The 20032-nt window shown below is 42.2% G+C and overlaps 1 protein-coding gene across 1 annotated transcript in view; it reads right to left on the bottom strand.

The window, feature by feature from the left end:
- Positions 1-4853, bottom strand: part of CLIC5 (chloride intracellular channel 5) — a 131888-nt gene extending 127035 nt beyond the window's left edge. Inside the window, exon 1 of the mRNA XM_063442057.1 lies at positions 4133-4853. Within this exon, the coding sequence (XP_063298127.1) occupies positions 4133-4609 (477 nt within the window). The 5' untranslated portion in view covers positions 4610-4853. The remainder of the gene's footprint in view (positions 1-4132) is intronic.
- Between the last annotated feature and the right edge of the window lie 15179 nt (positions 4854-20032).

Here is a 20032-nt window from a genome sequence, read left to right as displayed (position 1 = left end):
CCACCCAGAATGCGTTTAAATATATATACAATAGAATGACCTGTATATAGGTAGACTCTCCAAGCGTATGCTCTGTGTAAAAAATCAAATAGCTAACATAGCGTAAAATAGTATAATATAGGGATGCGGATGAGTAAAATATGAATGCACTCACAAACGGATGAGAAAATCAGGCCTTTCACCCACTCAGGGGTACTGTGATGGATATGAGATGAGATATCTTCCAACCAAGTATGTAAAATAAAGGAAATCAAATATGGTGAAGTATGTTATAAAATTATATAAGACACATTTATTGGTCGCACTTACACATAGGAAGTATAAAAACAGTGTGTCTCCAAATAATCATAGGGCTCCTGGATGATGTTTTCAAGATATCCACAATAGGAGTCTAGGAGCAACGATATGGGTACAGCAGAACATAAAAATAAACACTGGCCAGTGTTTTCTGAAGCAGACACTCTCACCTGTGTGCAGCTCTCATGCCCCTTGCTCATCTTACTGGACGAAACGCGTTGGATTTATTCCTTGTGGACTTTTTTTATATTTATGTTTGTTTATTTTGATGTTCTGCTGTACCCATATCGTTGCTCCTAGACTCCTATTGTGGACATCTTGAAAACATCATCCAGGAGTCCCATTATTACTGGGAGACACGCTGTTTTTATACTTCCTATGTGTAAGTGCGACCAATAAATGTGTCTTATATAATTTTATAACATACTTCACCATATTTGATTTCCTTTATTTTACATACTTGGTTGGACGATATCTCATCTTATATCCATCACAGTACCCCTGAGTGGGTGAAAGGCCTGATTTTCTCATCCGTTTGTGAGTGCATTCATATTTTACTCATCCACATCCCTATATTATACTATTTTACGCTATGTTAGCTATTTGATTTTTTTACACAGAGCATACGCTTGGAGAGTCTACCTATATACAGGTCATTCTATTCTATATATATTTAAACGTATTCTGGGTGGTTTCCACTTTTCTTGTATATTTGTATATTTTCTTAGGTGGTTGTGAAGTACACCTGGGATCACTTCCAGTCATACGTTTTTTTCACCTTTAGTGTATATACTTTCCTCTTGTTTTTACAAGTTTATAGAAAGTCTACAAATGTTTGCTACATACATTTCAAAGATTTTTTTGCTTTATGTTGGTTAGTATATTTGTTTAAAAGTATTTGCTTGCGGTTTGAATAAGAAATTGACAAGTAACACATGGCCTTTTAATGTAACAATAAATTACAGGAGCAAACGGAATTAAAATCAGTAAATGGAGTAAATGGAGTAGTGGTAAACTGAGATCTACAGATTAACACCTTGATTTCATAACCTTTCCAAATGATCCAATACTTTACAAATGATGTATCTATGAAACTTCCGATAGGCTTTACTGGTGACTTCTGTTGATAAATAATGTGGACATTTTTACTAACAGTATTGAATCATTTGGTAAGCTTGTTAAATGGAGGCTTCAATTTGTAATTTTACATTTGTGTCTAATTCCAACAATGTTTCTACCGAAGCATTCTAGGACCCCTCTTCTACAAGAACTCAATGTCAGTCTTTAGAAACGATTCAGGTTAAAATGTAGCCTTCCATATACTAACAGTTGTTGTAACAACACTACCATGGTGCTGCCTTCAGAGTACAGTATCGCTGACTCCACTCATAGTGAGTATGTCGAGCAGCAGTATTAAAGCGTTGGGTTCCACATGCAGGAGTCCTGCATCTCTAGCTTGCTGTGGACCTTGCCACTCAAACTATGGACACGGGGATGCTGTGGTCTGTAATACCCATCAATATCAGCCAGGCCAGCCAGCTATTCTGCTTTAATGAAATTACTACCAGGGTCTGGAGGAGTGCAGTATCTGCAGGCTGTGGAATTTTGGGTTTCAGTTTAAGAATGCAGTTTTCTGTCATGTGAAGCCAGGACTTACCCATCATTAGATGCTCCAAGATGGTCCCGTACATAAATCAGCGAACCCACCTTCTATTACATTCTTTGATTACATATTGGGGTTTACAGACCATACATGGAATAGTACAGAACTGGCAAGGAAAATGCGAATTTGAGGCTAAAATAATCAAATCATTCTCATGTCGATTCTCTGCAACTTCTAACTTCATCACTAAACATCATTGGAGTTTAGTAAATGTAAAAACTGGAGTAAATGCACAATTTGGCGATTTTAACGTAATTGTACAGTTTGGTGATTTTAGCGTAAATGCACAGTTTGGTGATTTTAGCATTAATGTACAGTTTGGCTATTTTAGCATAAATGCACAGTTTGTCGATTTTAGCGTACATTTTGCAGTTTGCATGGCTATTTACTATAGTGTGAATTCAGAGTGAATATTAAAGCCAGCGTAGCTGAATTGAAAGCATCGCTGACTTTTTGCACTTTGGCTATTTTGACCTTAAATTTGAGATTCACTTTAAATGAATATTGAATTAATTAAAATAATCGTTTAAAAGATCTATGGCAACATAACTCAATACAGCATGCATCTATCATGGATGACTATATGTATTACCAATTATGTGCTACATTTATTTATGTATGATATACTGTGCTTCCCTGAAAATAAGATTGGGTATGATATTAATTTTCCCCCGAAAAACATGCTAGGGCTTATTTTCAGGGGAAAAATAATTTCAAGCATGTGCTACAATGCAGGTCTACGTTTGGGTGAATTCCCCCCCAACAAAGACCAGTTCAATAGTGCATGGAATCCCACGAATCTATGTTTGGGGGAACGTCCCGTACATTGATTAGCTTACTTGCGAATGGAATCCCACAAATCTACGTTTGGGGAAAACTCCCCGAACATAAATTAGCGAACTAGGGCTTATTTTCACTTATTTTCAGGTTAGGGCTTATATTACGAGCATCCCCCAAAAATAAGCTAGGGCTTATTTTCGGGGGATGACTTATTTTCAGGGAAACAGGGTAAATATATATATATTGTACATGTGTTTGTATATATGTATATATATATATATATATATATATATATATATATATATATATATATAGTATTTTTTTTTGTTTTGTAATACTGTATCCTATTGTAACATGGCAGTGTTTGTCAGCCCAGGAAATACTTCAAAACAAGAGAAATCTCAATATATCCTTCCTGGTAAAACATTTTATGAATAAATAAAATATCTAATTCTCACTTTATTGACTAACTCTGATAGATTTCAATTCACTAAATAACAGGCTTATTTTATAGACTGCCAAATCAGCAGAATTATCAGAAAAAAAAAAAAAGATTAACCTGTGCAATGCCGAAAAGCATATCAATGTGTACACCTTTTAATCTTCAATATTGTACCTTGAATTGTGTAAATAAAACACATATATTGGCATTCCACACACACTGTGTATTAATTATTTAATAGGAGTTTGCATTTATCCAATCAATGATCACTCTAGCATAGTTATCTCATTCATCCAGTTTACTCTTTAATCTGATTTAGTCCTGTCTTCAGCATCTACAAATCCCAAGACCTGCTTTACTACCGGTATATACAATACATAATAATACATAGGAAATAAATATCCATGTGTCTACAGCTGTCTGAAGTCACTGTAGATGTTGCTAGAGGGCGTATTTACTAAACTGCTACTCGTTGAGAATTGACAGAGAAATTGTACATTTTAGACCAAAACAGCTAATCTGGAAATTAGTTGACTTTTTCCATTTCTGCTATGTTGGTCTCAAACTGTCAATCCCCCTGTTATTTCTCCATAATTTGAAGTTTAAAGAAAAGTCTCTGCATGGCTGCTGGCTTTGTTATGGTAAATCAAAAGAGTTAACCAAAGCAAGGCAAAATGATCTGCCCAAAACTGTTTCTGGTCTACATTCTACAAAGATTAAGGAGCGATTTTGTCCAGAATCCCAAGGGTTGTATAACCTCTTTAGCCTCAATATTCTCTTAATAAACCAGTCCTCTTTATTATTCTAACCAAAATGCATGCAGACATATTTCACACCACTGACCGCAAGTAACACTGATACTATGATTGACAGTGTATACATTGTTACAGAGCTAAAAAGAGACATGTGTCCATCAAATTCAGCCTATACAGTGACCGTCATTTACCTACCTTGACGTAGAGAGATATGTCATCCTCTTCACCACCATTATCAACAGCGTCAACATTTTCGTTGTTGTTTAATTGACCAGCAGGGTCCAGTTGTCGAGTGTGGAACCCATAGGGTTGGATGTATTCGCGGGGAGAGGTGGGGGACGTCACTGATGAGAAATTGTTGATGTAGCTGGGGGAGAATGGCGATTTTGGGGTGTAAGGAGAGGTTGGAGTTGTGGAAGAGGTGGGGGATCGGGGGTTGCTATTCTTCAGCTGTTTCTTTGCTAGTTCTAAGTGTAGCTGAGGTCTAAGGTTCACATTCGCCTTCTCTCCATCTTCTGCCCCATATTGGGAGGATGGTGTAGTCGACGACCTGCTGGATGGTCTGTCAGGGCTGAAATCCATACTATCTGGGCTGCTTGGAGCTGAGTGGCTTCTCTCACTGGCCCATCCTCGAGGCATTGTAGATTCATAAAAGTGGTCTGTATCCTGCATGGCCAGTGATATATGTAGATAGTTACAGGGCAACGCCGAAAAGTCCCAATTTCAGAGAATGTGTTGGGGGATACAGTTGTCAATCTATGTTTGTCCTCGTTCTCTGTAATTGAAAGAACAGATCTGCAGCTGCTGATCCTGGATGAAAATTGCCGTAGGCTCTTCGAGTGTCAAAGATCTTCCAAGTTTTCTTTGCACTTGTTCCTTGAGACAACATCAAGTAATAATTTACAGGCAGCAGGAGCAGCAGCCAAGCTCAATGTGCAGAAGGTGCTGTGTATGTGTGACAACAGACTATGCCCAGGGAGGGGCCAACCTGCTGTGCTCAGCCTGATATTACGCAAAGCATCTCTATAGCTCCTACCTACCTGCACATTACATGTGTATGTGTTCTATCAAGTGTTCTTTACATCCGGTTCTGTGAGGCCATGGTTCTCAAAAGTGTGATTTGTTGGTCACAGTAAAACCCAGACAAAATTTATGACAGAGATTGTGTTTCTTTACAGACACTTGTGTTGTGTGCTGTATGTGTGTGTGCCAGTGTGTGTGTTGCGTGCTGTTTGTACGTGTTTGTACCAGTGTGTGTGTTGTTTGCTGTGTGTGTGCGTGCTTGTGCCAGTGTGTGTATTGTGTGATGTGTGTGTACGTGTTTGTGCTAGTGTGTGTGTTTGCTGTGTGTATGTGTTTGTGCCAGTGTGTGTATTGTGTGTTTGTGCCAGTGTGTGTTGTTTTCTGTGTGTACGTGTTTGCGCCAGTGTGTGTATTGTGTGCTGTGTGTACGTGTTTCTGCCAGTGTGTGTGGTGTGTGCTGTGTGTATATGCGTGTGCCAGTGTGTGTGTAGTGTGCTGTGCAGGCCCGGACTGGCCATCGGTCCACGCAAAGCCAACGCTATCCTAGTGCCGGCCCCCGCTGTGTTCCATGACAGGCCGGTGGGGAGATCAAATGTGGCCGCCGGCTGGGGAGGGAGACAGCCAGGAGAGGAAACCGGAGGAGCTCTCCAGGTTTCTCTCGCGAGATCCGGAGCGTTGCCATGGTTAGAGTTCACTCACCACTAGAACCACCAGGGATGGATGGCAGCAGGACCACCCCTCCCAGGCTACATGTAAGAAGGGAGGGGGGCTATAATGCCTGTTTTTTCTTATTATAGAAAAATAAATAAATACACAATCTGGCATTAACACATCACCCTCACACAGCACCTTAACACACAGCACCCTAACACACACACACATCACCCTCACACAGCACCCTAACGCACACAGCACCCTAGCACACACAGCACCCTCACTCACACACAGATCATCCTAACACACACACACATCACCCTTACACAGCACCCCAACACACACACACACATCACCCTCACACAGCACCCTAACACACATCACACCCTAACACACACATCACCCTCACACAGCACCCTCACTCACACACACAGCACAATCACACACACACACACACAGCACCCCTCACACTCATGCTGCACACACACACACACACAACACCCCCACGTATACACACACACAGCACCCTCTCTCACACACACACACAGCACCCACACACACACACACACAAACAAACACATACCCCTCACACAGCATCCCTCACACTCACAGCACCCTCACACACACAGAACCCTCACAAATGCACACTACACCCTTCACACATGCACACTACACCCTTCACACACACTGCACTCCTCACACATACACACAGCAGCCCCCAAACATGCTGCACCACTCTCACACACACACACACACACACACACACAAAATACTTCCAAACATATATGTATATATACTACAGAACTCCTCACACATAGTGCACCCCTAGATCCCTTACCCAACTCTGGATCATCTACAGATATACACTCACTAGATCTCTATATACACTCTGAATCCTCCACACACACACACACACACACACACACACACACTCACTAGATAACCTATACACCTCTGGATCCTTCAAACACACATTAGATCCCCTACACACAGACGCTGCACCATCTACACACACTGCATTTCTGACATACACTCTCTGGATCCCCTATGCTCACCCTAGATTCCTTGTAAGCAAACACATAGTGTCTCCAGAAATGGGATCCCAAACACATAGTGTCTCCAGAAATCCCATTTATGGAAACCCCTGAGACAGGTTTCAAGCAAACACAACGCAGGCATGTTATTAAATTTGCTTGCGCTGTGCAGAACAAATATAGGGCCCTTTTCTCATGCTAGAGCTCTTCAACAGAGCTCTGCGCTTGGTCTGCCTTGGAAGAGCATTGATCCAACATGCTCACTTTGAGATGGGGTGTGCTTGTCATTGAGGATGACAAGCCACACCCTATCTGACCCCGCCCCCTTTTCAGTGGGCCGCTGGGGATAAAAAATGCCCAGATTTTTTATCCTAGTCCGGCTCTGGTGCTGTGTGTACATGTTTGTGTCAGTGTGTGTGTTGTGTCTGTATAAATACATGCCCCGTCTCTCCTTATTACATTTGGCACAATGCTTATTTGATTATAAGTTTCAAGTCATTGCATAGCCCAAAGTGTACTGTAAACTGCATGCCCTCCATTCCTGTATCACTGACCTACTTACAGGGTGTCAATAAATAGGCATTCACTTCATGAATAATTCCATATCTGATCCGACCAATTAATGCACTCACATCCAGGGCCGTCTTAGCAGCATTATGCCTCCGGCAACGCAGTGTACTGGAGCTCGGCCTACACAACCAGAAAGGAAAATGCAAATTATTCATAAAATTAAGCTTATATGTATTGGTACCTCCAACAAAATCAGTGCTTAAACATTAAAAAACATGCTGTACAGCAGAAATTAATCCACAGAAACATTCACTAGGTAACAGGGAGATTCGACTGACATGGACTGTTAAAAATATTAGAAGAGCTTTATCATAGCTTTAAGGCTTCAGTAATGTATGTGTGTTAATTTTGTCTTGGTTATATACAGTAAGTTGTTTTTTGTCAAGGCCAAGATATGTATACACAACAGCCAGATCACATCAACAGATAACAGCTGATACTGTAGGGGTAAGTCCATTTAAATGTTTTGACGGTTCTGTATAAATCTCCCAGGATAATATACTGGAAAGTTGGCAAGCCTATGGGGCCCCTATGCTCGTGGGGCCCCTGGGAAACTGTCCAGCATGCCCATGCGTTAAAACAGCCCTGCTCACATCTCACAAGCTAATTTCTACTCATTACGTCATACAATGCCGTGACAATGGAATGGTAGCAGTGATATCCTATCATCCAAAAGCCTTTGATTTATCACCCGCATGGCTATAAAGACAGAATTTAGGGATTGGTTCTCTAAGTTACAAAGAATGCAAATAAATTCCTATACATCCTACACATGAGAACATACATGTTAGCTATATGGCATGACATGGAAAGTCCAATGCACTTATCAGAGAATGTTAAACGATATCAAGCGGCAATAAAATAAATCAAAAGGCCAGCTCTTCACATTACCTCCTTAACCAGTCAGCACTTTAAGCTGCCAACTTTGTAAACACTCAGCTGCTTAACCAGTAAATGTGTTAAACATTCACCAACTTAACTAGCTAATTAGTTAAATGGTCAACACTTTAACCAACCATCTCCCTTACGAGCAACATTCCTAAGATTTCATTTCTATAACCCAGCCGTGCCCAAAAGGTAGATCCCCAGATGTTGCAGAACTACAACTCCCATGATGCTTTGCATGCCTTTAGAATGCTTTTAGAATGACAAAGCATCACGTAAGTTGTGGTTTTAAACCATCTGGGCATCTACCTTTTGTACACCCCTGTTTTAATTAGTAAATGGCATAAATCACAAACTCCTTAACCAGTCAAATTCCCAATCAGTCCACTCTTTAACAAAGTGATTCCTGATAAGTTCACGCCTTAACCAGCTAACTAAGTAACCACTTAATTTACCAATCATCTAAGCTAACTATTTAAATAATGAATTCCTTAACTAGTCAAGAATTGATCCAGTTATTTACTTAAAGAACCATTTTAGCCATCTATGTATGCTGAGTACATATTGCTTACAACGTTAGAGAACATTCTACCAAGAAGCGTTAAACTCTAAAACCTTTTTTTTTTTTTTTATTGGAACATGATGTATTATCTTTAAGAAATATAGAAAACATAATGGCTAGATTGGTCCCCATCAATTTCGTTTTGAAATTGCCATACAGTATTGTTTGTCATTTGTTTTTACAAAATTAAGTTTGATTGGACACAAGAAAGTTCAAAGCTGAAGGAATAAGAATTCTATGGTCTTATGATTACTGTCTGTCTGTGTCTTCTGCAATCTGTCTCTGGTATTGAAAACCTTTAAAAGACACAGCAGACCATCAATGGTCACAAAGCCTCCAACATTTAGGGAAGAAAAGCCATTTATTACAACCTTTTGTTATGAATGGGGACAGAAAACTCTACTTAGAAATTGCTGCATACAATTTCATAATAAATCACCCAAAGAATATGGTTCAAGACAATTAACCATTAACCCCCTTAGTGAAACCTGCTGTGTTAACCAACACCTCCAGCATAATTTATTAAGAGCTAATCAAAACCAGACATAAAATAAAACATTTATTTAAAGGGACACATATTATGCCTCCATCGCGCAGAGCGTACTTAGGAAAGCATTGAGAAATGCTTTCCTATTGACAGTTTGAATGCGCGCGCGGCACTTGCCACGCTTGCGCATTCGGATCCGCTAACGTCGGACGGGGGAGGAGAGGTCACCAGTGCCGAGGGAGCCCGGCGCTGGAATAAGGTAAGCTGCTGATGGGGTTCTAATCCCTTCAGCGCCACGGGAGGGGGACCCTGAGGGTGGGGGCACCCTCAGAGCACTATAGTGTCAGGAAAACCGTTATGTTTTCCTGACACTATAGTGATCCTTTAATGTATCTTTAATTTTACCCATTTAACCCTGGCCAATGTCTGTCACACAGAGCAGTGTAATGTCCTAATCAGGGCTGCTTCAAGGATTTATGCCACACTAGACATTTTTCCAATCAACTTTATTTCTTTCTACTGGTATTTTACCTCTACATATGTCTATGTCATACTAGCTAACTTTGTGCTGTTGTTGCAATATGTGTGTGTTGAAGATTGAGTGTTTGAGGTTGCAACATGTGTGTGTGTCAGGATCCTATCCTGACAAACAAGACTTTTTGTTCCGTTTATTCTGATCCTTTAAAAGCAAGTTCCTGCACTGATTATGTTTGACCGCTAGTGGCCTCCCTTGCCTCTAGTTCTGTAAACTTATCTTATAATCCTCACCTGCCTGGACTAATTGAGCAACCTACAAAAGGCTACAACCAACTCACCACAGCGCCTTTACATTGAAGTTGATGCTCATCCTGAAACACTTCAGATCCTTACCTTCTTTGCTTCAATCCTGCTACCTTCCAACCCTGCTCAATACCAGCCTGAACTACTCCTCAATCCTGCTTACTTTCGACCCTGCTCAATACCAGCCTGAACTACTCCTCAATCCTGCTTACTTTCAACCCTGCTCAATACCAGCCTGAACTACTCCTCAATCCTGCTTACTTTCAACCCTGCTCAATACCAGCCTGAACTACTCCTCAATCCTGCTTACTTCCAACCCTGCTCAATACCAGCCTGAACTACTCCTCAATCCTGCTTACTTTGAACCCTGCTCAATACCAGCCTGAACTACTCCTCAATCCTGCTTACTTCCAAACCTTCTCAATACCAGCCTGAACTATTCCTCAATCCTGCTTACTACAAAAAATGCTCAATATCAGCCTGAACTACTCCTCAATCCTGTTACTTCCAACCCTACTCAATACCAGCCTGAACTACTCCTCAATCCTGTTACTTCCAACCCTGCTCAATACCAGCCTAAATTACTCCTCAATCCTTCTTCCAACCCTGCACAATCCAAGACTGAACTACTCCTCGATCCTGTTACTTCCAACCCTGCTCAAAATCAGCCTAAATTACTCCTCAATCCTTCTTCCAACCCTGCACAATACCAGCCTGAACTACTCCTCAATCCTGCTTACTTCCAAACCTTCTCAATACCAGCCTGAACTACTCCTCAATCCCGCTTACTACAAAAAATGCTCAATACCAGCCTGAACTACTCCTCAATCCTGTTACTTCCAACCTTGCTCAATACCAGCCTGAACTACTCCTCAATCCTGCTTCCTTCCAACCCTGCTCAATACCAGCCTGAACTACTCCTCAATCCTGCTTCCTTACAACCCTGCTCAATACCAGCCTGAACTTCACTTTATCTTACCCACCTGACTTCTACCAGCCTGATCCATACAACGTGTCTGGTCCACACCTACCTGCATAACACCAACCTGGACTCTGTCTCAAAGTAATATTTTATGGTGTTATTTTTCTGCTTGATCAATACTCATTCTAATTGGGGACTGATTAATTAAATTTCTCCTTTTCCTGTAATCCTGCAATCTATGTGTTCTGTTTTATTTGTCCTATTTTAACCACTTTTATCTATAGGTTTTCTTATTATTGACTTTCATTCCTGTTTATAATCTATTTAGGGCCCCTTTATTTCTGTTTTCTCTCTCTATTTCTATTATAGGATATCCTGTTCATACTATGAATAAGAGCACACATAAAGTACCTGCAAGTCAATCCTGGCATAAGTCTCCTTTCTGACCTGCTCAAGATCATGACAGTGTGTTAAACTTGTCTATGGAGAGGATGTGTGTTTCTTCCTGTATGTCTGGTGAGGCTGCATATGTGTGGGCTGACAGTGTGTGTGTGTTTTGTGTTTTGGAATGAATATTTGTTGGGCGTGACGTTGGGTGTGTATTGTGTGTAGGGATGGCTGTGCGAGTTTTGTTTTAGTGACTGTGTGATGTGACTGTCTGCGATGTATGTTTTGTGACTGCGTGTGTGTGACTATGCGTGATGTGTGTGGCATGTGGGTTAGTTGGAGTCAATAAAACTTTATATGATTAAAGTTATGGCTGCGGTGATTTGATGGCCCTTATCTAGGGCTGGAATGAAATCCTTTTAATCAATTTCAACAACATGCATTTTTTATCCCTGCACTTTTTAAATGTTGTTGTGAAAATAGCACAAAGATGATTAGTCCTGTGTTTTACGTAGTATATTGCCTAGCTTTGGACTTTGATATGACATCAAGGTTATTTATTATTATTACCGAGCTGGATTGTAAAACGCCATAGTACTATTTTTGTTTTGTACCCTTACATAGCGGTCACACCTGTGTCCCTAACCTTTGATATTTTCACTCTACATTTTAATTAACTATTTCGACAGGTAAGCTATAAGAGTACAATCCATTTTTAAACATTGCATTCTTCATTTGCTATAGTATTCAAAACAACAGCAATATTGTTAGAATGTGTGTTATATAATAATAAAAACAGTAGCATAGTGTTTAACCAGTAAAGGAACATATAGATATTCTTTGGTTCTCAAGTAATTCCTGGGGATGTGTTATATGTATTGGTCTCTGCTTTTGCTAGTAAGTCATCGTCTTTGCTAAGTATGTAAGTGTACCACCCTAAGTGTATAACCACAGCACAATGATTGCGTACTGTTCAAGTATTTACCAAGTGGGTTTTCCATGTCTGGTTGTGTCCAGCCCCTTATCTAAACTTAAACTAACCCCGTAACCACACTTGTTTTGCTAATTGATTTATATTAAAACTACTTTTACCGTCAAAAATGTAACAAATCCTGGAAAGCTTTCCAATAATAAAAAGGGGAAATAAAACAGCCATTAACTAAGAGACAAATCGAGATCACCTCAAGTACGAGATGAAGAGGGACCTGCTAGACAAGCTTACAATCTAGGAGGAATTGGTGTAAAAGAACACAAGAGGAAGAGAAACAGGAAAGAGGAGACTCGATGTTGGTAGGTCTGACCCCTGTATCTAGTTTAACTTGTGAGGGAACAAAGCCACGAGACCGTTTTGCCATTCTCTAACCAAATGGAAGCTTAAGTTAATTTCAACGGCCAACTAGAATGGTCGACTGCTGCTCCTAGTTGTTCAAAGTTACCAAAGCATTACAGGAGATCTAAACTACCATCTGCACTGTATGATATAACTCTTAATTACTAGCTAGGTTTGTCAGAAAACAACACTCTAGAACAAGCATAGGCAACCTTCGGAACTCCAGATGTCTTGGACTACACCTCCCATGATGCTCTGCAAGCATTATGGGTGTAAGAGCATTATGAAGTCCCCAACATTTGGAGTGCCGAAGGTTCCCTATTCCTGCTGTAGAAGTCCATCTTGTAAGTGGACAAAACTGTTATTGGGACGGCATTGTGTGGGACTAAATTTAGAGGATGCCTGCCTTCACCATGCCGTGGACTGTAACTTCCATGATTCTCAGCCAACCAACTTGTTTACTGAGTTCTTTCAGAATCCACCATGGCATGAATTACAACCTGTGTCAACCAGCAATTTAGCTGCATGTATTTGTTAAGACCAAAAAACGTGTTGCATGTGCAACATTCTATAACTGGAAAGGATATTAAAAAAGGCACCAAGACTAAACAAAGGTTTGTGAAATGGACCCCTTTAATGTTGTCGCGTATTTATAAACTGACAGCATTTCCCATAGAAATGAATAATGGATAAGAGAAACATTTAAGTACGTGACATACACATTAGTCAAATGCAAATTGACAAGATAACTGCTCAAACAAGAGTCTGTTCTTACTGTAAGTGGGGTGTAATGACACGTTCTGAGAAATGTTATGTATCCACAAAGAATGATAGATTGTCAGGTAACAAGCCTGATCTAGCTGCACAATAGTTACCTGTAGAGAACGCATCTGTGGTAGTGTTTGATCAATGCACAATGTGTGATCTGAGGGTAAGCTGTTTGTTTTAAGGAAAGGGAGTCATTGTTAATGTTTATATTTACACTAAGAAGTGGATCTTTAGGGACTTTTTCAAAGGACTGAAAACTGGGGGAAATTATAATGGGGTGAGGTCAAGCATTTTAAGAGAATGTGACAGTCAGGGTAGGGCTGACTACTTTTCACCTTGGTGGGCAACACAATACAGATGCCCAATTTGATAAATAAAACGCTACTTTACCCAACGTGATTATCTTAAATGGACACCATAATGGGAGATAAACACATATTATGTTTTACCCTAGTGTGTCAGTGGGGGCTTTTAGATTTCAGATTTCAAAGAAATTCTTTAAATGTCACCATTTACTTACTCAGACAGATTACAGGTTGCAATATTGACAGAGAAGCATTGTGGAATTAATGCGCATGCACGATGCGCCAACTAAATGCTTCTCATATAAAAGCTCCAAGAATTGTACGTTCAATGTCCTCATGCAATCTGTGCTTACAATATATCAGCAAATATATAAATTTTACGTTAGTTCACTATACATTTACCAGAGGAAACTCTACACTGGGGGCAGTGATGGCACAACAGAGATCGCTAAAGTTGTGATTGTGACTGTGCCCTCTGTGTTAAGCCTGTCACAGGGGGGCTAAAAAGAGTAACAGTCCTCCCTTCAACTACTGAACTGTTACTCTTTCAAACCAGACATTGCCCACCATTTACCCTTCAGTTTTCACTCCGAATTACCCAAGATATGATGTTCTGCTCCCATGTGACCACGTATACCTCTTGCTGGTTCTTGTGCTAAACCTCTAATCTTTTAAGTAGTACGCTTGCTTAATCTCTGCAGCAAGAAGACGAGCTGTCTTAAAGTGCTTTAAAGAAGATTCCTGTATAGTGATGTCCCGAACTGTTCGCTGGCGAATAGTTCCTGGCGAACATAGCTTGTTCGCGTTCGCCACGGATGGCGAACACATGCGCTGTTCGGTTCGCCCCCTATTCGTCATCATTGAGAAAACTTTGACCCTGGCCTGTACTTCACAGTCAGCAGACACATTCCAGCCAATCAGCAGCAGACCCTCCCTCCCAGACCCTCCCACCTCCTGGACAGCATCCATTTTACATTCATTGTGAAGCTGCATTCTTAGTGAGAGTAGGGACAGTGTAGCTGCTGCTGATTTGATAGGGAAATTGATAGCTAGGCTAGTGTAGGACTCATCTGATCTCAGCTGTAAGGACAGCACCCCAAAAAGTCATTTTTAGGGGTGGAACATCAGTCTGCTTTTTTTTTCTCTGTGTAATGTAATTGCAGTTGCCTGCCTGCCAGCCAGCCTGTGTGTCAGGCTCACACCATATACTGTGCCCACTTGCCCAGTGCCACCACTCACTCACTGGTGTCACAATAGCTTGCATTTAAACAAAAAAACAAAAAAAACTTTGCATTTAAACAAAAAAAACTTTTTTGACTGTAATATAATAGCAGTCAGTTTCCTTCACTAGTGTGCGTTTCAGGGCCTGCCCAGTGCCACCACTCACTCACTGGTGTCACAATAGCTTGCATTTAACAAAAAAAAAACTTTTTGGACTGTAATATAATAGCAGTCAGTTTCCTTCACGAGTGTGAGTTTCAGGGCCTGCCAGGGCACAGTGTCACACCAGTGCAACTCATATCTGGTGTAACAGTAGTGTACATTTAAAAAAAAAAAAAAATACAACTTTGACTGTAATAGATTGAATAGCAGTTAGTTGTCTGCCAGCGTGTGTGTCAGGCTCACAGCGTATACTGTGCCCACTCGCCCAGTGCAACCACTCATATCTGGTGTCACAATAGCTTGCATTTAACAAAGAAAAAAACTTTTTGGACTGTAATATAATAGCAGTCAGTTTCCTTCACTAGTGTGCATTTCAGGGCCTGCCCAGTGCCACAACTCACTCACTGGTGTCACAATAGCTTGCATTTAACAAAAAAAAACTTTTGGGACTGTAATATAATAGCAGTCAGTTTCCTTCACGAGTGTGTGTTTCAGGGCCTGCCAGGGCACAGTGTCACACCAGTGCAACTCATATCTGGTGTAACAGTAGTGTACATTTAAAATAGCAGTTAGTTGTCTGCCAGCGTGTGTGTCAGGCTCACAGTGTATACTGTGCCCACTTGCCCAGTGCCACCACTCATATCTGGTGTCCCAATAGCTTGCATTTAAAAAAAAAACGTAACTTTTTGGACTGTAATATAAAAGCAGTCAGTTTCCTTCACTAGTGTGCGTTTCAGGGCCTGCCCAGTGCCAACACTCACTCATATCTGGTGTCCCAATAGCTTGCATTTAAAAAAAAAAAACTAAACTTTTTGGACTGTAATATAATAGCAGTCAGTTTCACTCACTGGTGTCACAATAGCTTGCATTCAGGGCCAGACTGGGGATACAAAGCAGCCCTGGATAAAAAATGTATGCCAGCCCCATAAGTCACTGCGCCATATATTGTCGCGTGTAACATGTAAGGCTATGTCTTGCCATGACAGATGATTGAGTAATATATATATATGCATGTCCCTACAGGCTTTTCAACGTAAACACTGACTTTTCAGAGAAAAGGCAGTGTTTACATTGCCTCAAAGTGACACCGCTAGTGACAGTCACTCAGACGGTCACTAGAGGTGCTTCCAGTGCACCTACATTCAGGGTCTCCACACTCTGTAGGTGCTGAAGAGTGATGTCGCGAACATAACATTTTCGGTTCTCGAACAGCGAACGCGAACTTCCGCAAATGTTCGCGAAACGGGTGAACCGCCATAGATTTCAATGGGCAGGCGAATTTTAAAACCCACAGGGACTCTTTATGGCCACAATAGTGATGGAAATTTTTTTTCAAGGGGACTAACACCTGGACTGTGGCATGCCGGAGGGGGATCCATGGCAAAACTCCCATGGAAAATTACACAGTTGATGCAGAGTCTGGTTTTAATCCATAAAGGGCATAAATCACCTAACATTCCTAAATCACAATAGATATGGATTGACACCTGACATATAACATGCTCTTTGTCATTTTACAGAGTGTGGGAAAATTCCAAAAAACTTTCCCACGCTGTGTAAAATGACACAGAGCACTCTGATTGGTTAGATTCCAAGCCCACCAATCACAGTGCTCTGTGTCATTTTACACAGCGTGGGAAAGTTCTTTGGAATTTTCCCACGCTGTGCAAAAATGACAAAGAGAACTCTGATTGGTGGGCTTGGAATCTAACCAATCAGAGTGTTCTGTGTCATTTTACACAACGTGGGAAAGTTCTTTGGAATTTTCCCACGCTGTGTAAAATGACAAAGCGCACTCTGATTGGTGGGCTTGGAATCTAACCAATCAGAGTGTTCTGTGTCATTTTACACAGCGTGGGAAAGTTCTTTGGAATTTTCCCATGCTGTGTAAAATGACAAAGAGCACTCTGATTGGTGGGCTTGGAATCTAACCAATCAGAGTGCTCTGTGTCATTTTACACAGCGTGGGAAAGTTCTTTAGAATTTTCCCACGCTGTGTAAAATGACAAAGAGCACTCTGATTGGCTTAAACCAGCCAATCAGAGTGTTCTTAGCCTAATTGCAGGACGTGGCAAGGCTTTATAAGCCTTCCCCCGCCCTGCAGAGCTAAGTCTGCACGGAGCCCTCCATGGGTGAAGATGGATTATTTTTTTTGCGCTCGTTTTTTTTTTTTTTTTTTAAATTGCGTCGGTTCTTATGGCTTTTTATTTGGCCTTTTTGGGGCTGAAAAAAGAAGATTTTAGAAAAAAGAAGACGTCAAATGGTAAGTTGAATTTTTCGTTACAGGTTAGTTATTTTATTCCCCCCTCACTATTTTTTAGGGTGAGGGGGGTAAGTAGGGGGTAACTTATTTTTGGGTGGGGGAGTGGGTGACTAGGGGCTTGGGGACCCCCAAGTCACCTTTGATTGGGGGGGGGGGATTTTTATTTAGGGCCCCCACCCACCACTCAGGGGTGGGGGCTGGTGGGGGACAGTAGGCCCCCCCTTATTTTTTTTAGGGCCCCCACCCACCGCTCAGGGGTGGGGGCCGGGGGGAGGACAGTAGGTCCCCCCCTCATTATTTTTATGGCCCCACCCACCGTGCAGGGGTGGGGGTGGGGGGAGGACAGTAGGTCCTACCCCCATTTTGATTTATGGCCCCCACCCACCGCGCAGGGGTGGGGGCCGGGGGGAGGACACTAGGTGCCCCCCCCAGTGTGTATCAGGGTCCCTGAGGACAGGTGTCAATCCATATCTGCCAAGTGGCCCTATGTAGGGGGAACAGTCCCTATTCTGCTCGGTCAGTGTGTATCAGGGATCCTTAGGATAGGTGTCAATCCATATCTGCCAAGTGACCCTATGTAGGGGGAACAGTCCCTATTCTGCTCTCTGTCAGTGTCTGGGGGGAGTATCTGCAGTAACACAGAGTGTCTGGAGGGAGTATCTGCAGTAACACAGAATGTCTGGAGGGAGTATCTGCAGTAACACAGAGTGTCTGGAGGGAGTATCTGCAGTAACACAGGGTATCTGGAGGGAGTATCTGCAGTAACACAGGGTGTCTGGAGGGAGTATCTGCAGTAACACAGGGTGTCTGGAGGGAGTATCTGCAGTAACACAGAGTGTCTGGAAGGAGTATCTGCAGTAACACAGAGTGTCTGGAGGGAGTATCTGCAGTAACACAGGGTGTCTGGAGGTAGTATCTGCAGTAACACAGGGTGTCTGGATCGAGTATCTGCAGTAACACAGAGTGTCTGGAGGGAGTATCTGCAGTAAGACAGGGTGTCTGGATCGAGTATTTGCAGTAACACAGAGTGTCTGGAGGGAGCATCTGCAGTAACACAGAGTGTCTGGAGGGAGTATCTGCAGTAACACAGAGTGTCTGGAGGGAGTATCTGCAGTAACACAGGGTGCCTGGAGGGAGTATCTGCAGTAACACAGAGTGTCTGGAGGGAGTATCTGCAGTAACACAGGGTGTCTGGAGGGAGTATCTGCAGTAACACAGGGTGTCTGGAGGGAGTATCTGCAGTAACACAGGGTATCTGGAGGGAGTATCTGCAGTAACACAGGGTGTCTGGAGGGAGTATCTGCAGAAACACAGGGTGTCTGGGGGGAGTATCTGCAGTAACACAGAGTGTCTGGAGGGAGTATCTGCAGTAACACAGGGTGTCTGGAGGGAGTATCTGCAGTAACACAGGGTGTCTGGAGGGAGTATCTGTAGTAACAGTGTCTGGGGGGAGTATCTGCAGTAACACAGAGTGTCTGGGGGAGTATCTGCAGTAATACAGAGTGTCTGGAGGGAGTATCTGCAGTAACACAGGGTATCTGGAGGGAGTATCTGCAGTAACACAGGGTGTCTGGAGGGAGTATCTGCAGTAACACAGAGTGTCTGGAGGGAGTATCTGCAGTAACACAGAGTGTCTGGAGGGAGCATATGCAGTAACACAGGGTGTCTGGAGGGAGTATCTGCAGTAACACAGAGTGTCTGGAGGGAGTATCTGCAGTAACACAGAGTGTCTGAAGGGAGTATCTGCAGTAACACAGGGTATCTGGAGGGAGTATCTGCAGTAACACAGGGTGCCTGGAGGGAGTATCTGCAGTAGCACAGGGTGCCTGGAGGGAGTATCTGCAGTAACACAGAGTGTCTGGAGGGAGTATCTGCAGTAACACAGAGTGTCTGGAGGGAGTATCTGCAGTAACACAGGGTGTATGGAGGTAGTATCTGCAGTAACACAGGGTGTCTGGATCGAGTATCTGCAGTAACACAGAGTGTCTGGAGGGAGTATCTGCAGTGACACATGGTGTCTGGATCGAGTATCTGCAGTAACACAGGGTGTCTGGAGGGAGTATCTGCAGTAATACAGAGTGTCTGGGGGAGTATCTGCTTGTAACAGTTATATGCACTAAAAAAAAAAAATTGAAAAAATAAAATGAAATGGTTGCAGCTTCCTAATGTATCTAAAATGGATGCTGTCCAGAAGGTGGGAGGGTCTGCTAGGTAGGGTGTGCTGCTGATTGGCTGGAATGTGTCTGCTGACTGTGAGGTACAGGGTCAAAGTGTCTGGAGGGAGTATCTGCAGTAATACAGAGTGTCTGGAGGGAGTATCTGCAGTAACATAGAGTGTCTGGGGGGAGTATCTGCAGTAATACAGAGTGTCTGGGGGGAGTATCTGCTTGTAACAGTTATATGCACTAAAATAAATAAATAAATAAATAAAATAAAATGGTTGCAGCTTCCTAATGTATCTAAAATGGATGCTGTCCAGTAGGTGGGTGGGTCTGCTAGGGAGGGTGTGCTGCTGATTGGCTGGAATGTGTCTGCTGACTGTGAGGTACAGGGTCAAAGTTTACTCAATGATAAAGAATAGGGGCGGACCGAACATCGCATGTGTTCGCCCGCGGTGGCGAACACGAACATGCTATGTTCGCCAGGAACTATTCGCCGGCGAACCGTTCGGGACATCACTAGTGCTGAACGTTCCCCATAGAGATACATTGATTCAATGCATCTCTATGAGGAGAGGCTGAT

This window comes from Pelobates fuscus, chromosome 2 (assembly GCF_036172605.1).
Source record: "Pelobates fuscus isolate aPelFus1 chromosome 2, aPelFus1.pri, whole genome shotgun sequence".
NCBI lineage: Eukaryota > Metazoa > Chordata > Amphibia > Anura > Pelobatidae > Pelobates > Pelobates fuscus.
The sequence above is the reverse complement of the archived record's forward strand: the minus strand, read 5'-3'. Positions and strand labels throughout refer to the sequence as shown.